Raw genomic sequence first — 6,000 nt, forward strand, 5'->3', positions numbered from 1 at the left:
AACTACAGTTACACCCTTCTATAATACTCTGGTTGGCTGGCAGTGTTAGCAACACAGATGGTCCTTCAGTCATGCACAATGCACTTAATAGTGTATAAAGTTAAAAGTAGTTAGGGCCAAAATATTTCACTTCCTGCTGCCAACTGTATATGGCAGATAGAAACTTTATACATATGGAAGTTTGCAAATCAGCTGGGGACACTGACTCAAAGAGCCCATATGAAACACATGCATCTCACTGTGGTCAGGGTGTCATGATTAATTTTACATATTTGGATCTTGAGGTTGAAAGACCCATCAGGCCTTGAATATTCATCACACCTTTCCAAAGGACACTGCACAAGCAAGACAAATCTCATTAACATGGTATTACTAAGTATAATGTATGACATTGTGGATATGTGCTTCTTAGGTAGTTGGAACTATCAAGCTGGAGCAACTAGACACCCCATCTAATCCAGTCTACTGATTGATATGCTGAGGTACAAGGGTTACACAAGAGGAATGTCCTGTCCCAGGGATGCCACAAGTTAGGGTTAGGACCGAATTCATGCAATACACAACAGACTTTGTGAAAACAGGTCTTCAGTTACCCAGGTTTTGGATCATAATTTTCAGAGCTGCAATATGAAGCTGGTAGATGGAAATTAAATAATTTTTCATTGAATTCCTGCATTACAACAACAACAACAATATAATAATAATAATAATTTTGTGAAAAGGATCCTGAAGAAGAGTCCTAAGCGACTGGCTCAAAAAAGAGATATGACAGCCATTTCTGGGGCAAGAGACAGAGAGGGACGGAGAGAGAGAGGCAGAGAGAGAAATCAACCAATCAACTAGCAGATGTACCTCAGCAAAAAGAAGAGTTCCATTGAGGGGAGTGAGATCATATTTTGCTGCTTCTTCAAGAATCCAAATAAGCCGAACTTCTCCCTGGCCCCCTTGACTCCGACTTACAGTAAGAAATGCACTTGCAGCAGGATCACCAGTTAACTGGGGCTCCTTCACTGTTACCTTAATAAAAATGGAAAAGGTTAGCATGGAAGGCCTCAAGAGGGAATTAGATAAGCATATGGAGCAGAGGTCCATCAGTGGCTATTAGCCACAAGGTATAGATAGGAACTCTCAGGCTGGGGCAAGTGATGCTCTGTATTCTTGGTGCTTGGGGGGGGGGCAACTGTGGGAGGGCTTCTAGTGTCCTGGCCTCACTAATGGACCTCCTGATGGCACCTGGTATTTTTGGCCACTGTGTAACACAGACTGTTGGACTAGATGGGTCATTGGCCTGATCCAACATTGGCTTCTCTTATGTTCTTAGACAAGAGAAGCAGAAGCTTCCATCTGGGCAAACATCCTTCTCTCTTCTCTCTACATTCAAAATGTTGATTGTTCTATCAAGGTTCCTGCTTCTATTAAGTACTTCAAGTGGGAAGCAGAAAAACACATGATACTACAGAGCAAACACATAGCAAAAACCATCAATAGCAATATTACACACTTGGCAAAAACCCCTCAGCATCACAGATACTGACAGCAGTTGTAATACAATTAAATTGGTTGATTGCATTTCTCAAAGAGTTACGGCTGGGCTCAGCACGTACCAGCAGCTGAGTCATGAGGGTACAACTGAGTGTCCTTCCTATGCAAGCAGTCTCTTAGCAACAAAGGACCTGAGAATCTTAGTATCATCTTAATATCCTGCCTACAAATAAAATCTTATCTTCATTTAAAGCCAGATGTTATGAGCCTCTTTAATAATAGAGCTATCTGTACAAAACTATTCTGGCAAGGAAAGAAGAAAATCCAATTGATTAATCCAGTGCCTGGAGTGGAACAATGGAAAATCCAGTGCCTGGAGTGGAACAATGGAAAATAGACCAGGTTTTCTGTAAATATAAGGTCAAGTAAACAAATTTGAAATCCAATTTAAAACCTGAAAAATATGACAAATTACTACTGATAGGAATTGGGAAGGAGCCTGTTTGTTCTAGCAGCGGCTGACGAACATCTCACTGACTTTGTTTCTCTTCCTATTCACACAAGGACTTAAGCCCGGGGCGCGCCCAGAGGCACAAGCCTATGGGCATGAGTTGAAAGGCAAGAGCCAAAGGGCTCTTGTCCTTTAGCTCTTAGCCTGGAGCTGGAAGGAAGATCTGCTAGTAAAAAGAGGAAGGCCTGCTCTATACTCAGAAGCCTCCCCTCCCCCTTTGTCTTTTTCATTTCTGTTGCATTTTCTTTTTTATACTGTAAGCAATGCACAGTCTGTCTAAGGAAACTGAAAGCTACCCCAGTGAAAATAAAACTGGCAACTTTGCCAGTGGTACTTCTAGTTACCTTAGGCCATTAAAGCAAGAGTGGACAGATATGGTCTGTGAAACTGGAACTACACATTATGAGATATGCAGAGCCACCACTGACGGCCATTAAAGCAAGAGTGGACAGACATTATGAGATATGCAGAGCCACCACTGATACTGGCAGCCCCATGTCAAACTATCCTGTCATGATATACAGTAAAACTTCCTCTGTGTACTGCTATGTACTCTGTCTGTTTCCCAGCTACTCATCCATATCATCCAACATGATAGGAAGCAAGCATATAATAATATAAAATATGTAACCAAGTAGATACAATGGTTATGCAAACAGATTGGGAAATCCCTCTAAATAATAATATCTAAATTTTCAATCCACTCATTAGCAGCTGGGGAGAGCACAAAGACCTCTGTCACATCTCCCTGGAAAGCACGATGCTCACATTCCTGTGACAGACAGAAAATAGTTTGGCGGGCTGCACCACAATCATATTTGGGACCTAGTATTTTGCAATTCTGTCTTGCCTCCTCATGGTGCACTCTGGATAATGCTAAAGAGCTGGAACTTCTGACTGCCAGACAATCATAGGATCTACTGCCTACACTACACAGATGGAAGCAATCCAACATGATGCTATTAGGGCATGGGTAAGTTGTACTATACATTATGTAGGAAGAGGAAAGGGAAAACTCAGTATGGGACTGCCATCTGCAACACTGCTCAGAAGGCAAAGTTCACAGTCCTTGCAGAAAGGACCTTGATGGGAGCAAAGAAAAAAGATTTAAAAACTGAAGACTTCCATGTTGCCCCAAGCCAGTGAATAAAGCACAGCAAAGGGCAGAGGAGGGCACATGGACATCATGTCGCACTGATAAAAGCAAGGTGGCATCATGTAGTGGCTAAGACTGAGCTTTGAGCCAGGAATTCCCTTATAAAAATCTCACCTTTGCCATGAAATTTGCCTTTCCCATGCAACTATTTTTCTCAGCTCCCCTCCATCTACACTTTAGGAATGATAATGGCCTACCTGACAGGACTACAACAAGATAAAATATTTAAGCACTCTGAGCACTTAACGGCTATACAAATTCCAATTATTATTATTATCATCATCAATATTGACAGGAATCATTATCCACTCCATCTTCCAGCTTACTCAAAATATAAAGAAGGGCCCCTGAGTCCTCACTAGTCTCTATATCCATCCTGCAGAGATCTACCTTTCACTCCAAGATGCACAGTTTTGCACATTAGCTTTGATATTCAACACATTCCATACGATACCCACTTTTTAAAGTTTATAAAATGCAGGTGTATTTGCTCTGGATCAATGCTTTATTAAAAGTCTTAAGAGTTACATTTTTGAAGTTCTAGTTGATTAACTAAATACACAGCCAGTAACTCAGTGTAGATACAGCAAGAAAACCATGGTTTAATTAAGCTAGCAATGGTCAATGTGGCCATCTGACTGCAGGCCAGTCCACTGTCTATGGTTAGTTACGGTTTGTCAAAACAGGAACTGAAATAATGATCTGAATTTAACTCTGGTTTTGTGTGATATAGAACTATGGGCATCCTGGCTTGTTCCCTTGTGACGTCCATGCATACTCCCCAACTACAGAGCAACCTGGCTAGAGAAAAGGCAATGAAACCAGCATTTGTTAAGGTAAACTAGGATTTTGGTGGTCATTTGTGAGCTGATCCCTGGTTTCCCAAACTAACAATAAATAAAAATAAACCATGGTTTTGCATCATGTCTAAACTGAGGCAGTATCACAGTTATTCCCAAATGAACGACACCGGTCATACTTACAAACTTTTCTTTAAACCCAAATACTCCAACTGGAGAGTCATTGGGTGGAATAGTGACAGCCATCAACACGTCATCTCCTAGTCTGGCACCACCTGTCACTCCAAGTAAGGTGACACTGAACGTTTCTATAAATTCAACAATGTCATCATCTATTATGGTGATCTCTATAATTCCTGTCTCCTGGGGGAGGGGGGAACACAATGAAATGTATTAAATGCATCATTATGATCTGCATGGTAAAACTCAGCACATGTCAATAATGCTTTTGTGAAAAGGAACACAGATTTGTTTGCTGGACATGACACACAGCAGACTGGTGTCTAATTTCAAAAAAATGAGATTCTTTTCCCCCCCATCAAACAAGGTCACTTTATCTTTGGAAAGGATATTGTTGTTAAGCATTTGCTGCAATGAGCATTTATACAATGCCCTCCTGATGCTAAGAAACCACCTTAACCAACAAGGAAAATAGTTACTCCCCAGAGCTGCTTCAGGTGTGGAAAACAGCACAGGGGGAAGCCCATACACTGAAGTCCCAATCAGAACTGGGATCCCATGTACCTGGCAATTCCCAGAAGAGAATTCCAGACACAGTCCACACAAATGAGTCACACAGACTTTGAAATGTGTGAATCAGCCTTCGGCCATATCATAAAACAGAGCAGGGCATGGGGGGGCATGGGGGGGGGCAAAAAACCTACTAATGCATTCAAACACTAACAGTAGAACTCAAGCATAAACAAAACAAAATTAGGGTTGGATCCCATTGAGAAAGACACCTGTTGGATCCAATAGGAGGAAATGGGGTGAAGGGAAGAGAAACAAACTTTAACAAACACATAAAAGCCATGCAAGTGAATAAAACGCCTACATACTTGTCCATCTGTAAATGTAAGGTTCCCGAATGATGGCATAAAGTCATCCAGGCTGGCAGTGGCAAGTGTGGCTTCCCAATGCAATTGTATGGATCCGAACTTTCCTGCCTTTCGAACAACTGGTAACTTAAGAACATTCTCTGGTGGAGGAACCTCATAACCAATCACTGTTCCACTTACATCCTGGAAAGAAAAATAAAATGTGCATAATGACACCACTTAGGCACGGGGGGACGGGACCCACAGCTGCTCACTTTGACAGGGACTGGGGGCCACCAAATGCAACAATCTGGTCAAAAATTGTTTCTCAGTCCTTCATTTATTTGTTTAAAGAGAATTAAAAAGTAAAATATCTGGCATCATTTAATATGTGCCTTAAAACACAAGACAGTGACACTGGCTCAGTTCAAACATAACACAAAGCCAAGGTTTAACTGAAACAAAATAAGTTAGTGTTATTGAATGAATGTACACCACTGCACTAAGTAAAGTTAGCTGGGGGTCTGTCAAAACAGGATCTGAAACCATGGTTTGAAGCCATTTTTTAACCTCCTAAATACATTTTTGCATGACGTACAAACCCAGATAACTTGCCTTAATCCTCATACAGTTTTGTATTGTGTCTGAACGTGGCCATTGACCACTGCAGTATAAAGATTGTTAGGCTAAAAGCTAGAATCAGTAATTTTGACATATTTAAAAGCTTTTCATGGGGCAAAGTCTGAAGCCTTATGGCTCTTTCAGAACCCAGTGGTTTGTGCATTTGGGATCATACAACTGAAGACCCCCTGATTAAATCCTAGTTGATTTGACATATTTAAAAGCTTTTCATGGGGCAAAGCCTTATGGCTCTTTCAGAACCCAGTGGTTTGTGCATTTGGGATCATACAACTGAAGACCCCCTGATTAAATCCTAGTTGAACCTTCCCATTTTGCCCAACCATGGCCCTGTCCACACGAGGGGTTTGGGGCAAGGAGTGGGCCGGATCGGGG

The 6,000-nt window shown here is 41.5% G+C and overlaps 1 protein-coding gene across 1 annotated transcript in view; it reads right to left on the reverse strand.

Annotated features, from left to right (window-relative positions):
* Positions 1-6,000, reverse strand: part of ADGRV1 (adhesion G protein-coupled receptor V1) — a 373,937-nt gene that overhangs the window by 240,653 nt on the left and 127,284 nt on the right. Inside the window, exons 54-56 of the mRNA XM_015427126.1 lie at positions 5,008-5,190; positions 4,133-4,312; positions 853-1,017 (exon numbers count right to left, since the gene is read on the reverse strand). Of these exons, the coding sequence (XP_015282612.1) occupies positions 853-1,017; positions 4,133-4,312; positions 5,008-5,190 (528 nt within the window). The remainder of the gene's footprint in view (positions 1-852; positions 1,018-4,132; positions 4,313-5,007; positions 5,191-6,000) is intronic.

This window comes from Gekko japonicus, unplaced genomic scaffold (assembly GCF_001447785.1).
Source record: "Gekko japonicus isolate JY-2015 unplaced genomic scaffold, Gekko_japonicus_V1.1 scaffold573, whole genome shotgun sequence".
NCBI classification, from domain to species: Eukaryota; Metazoa; Chordata; class Lepidosauria; order Squamata; family Gekkonidae; genus Gekko; species Gekko japonicus.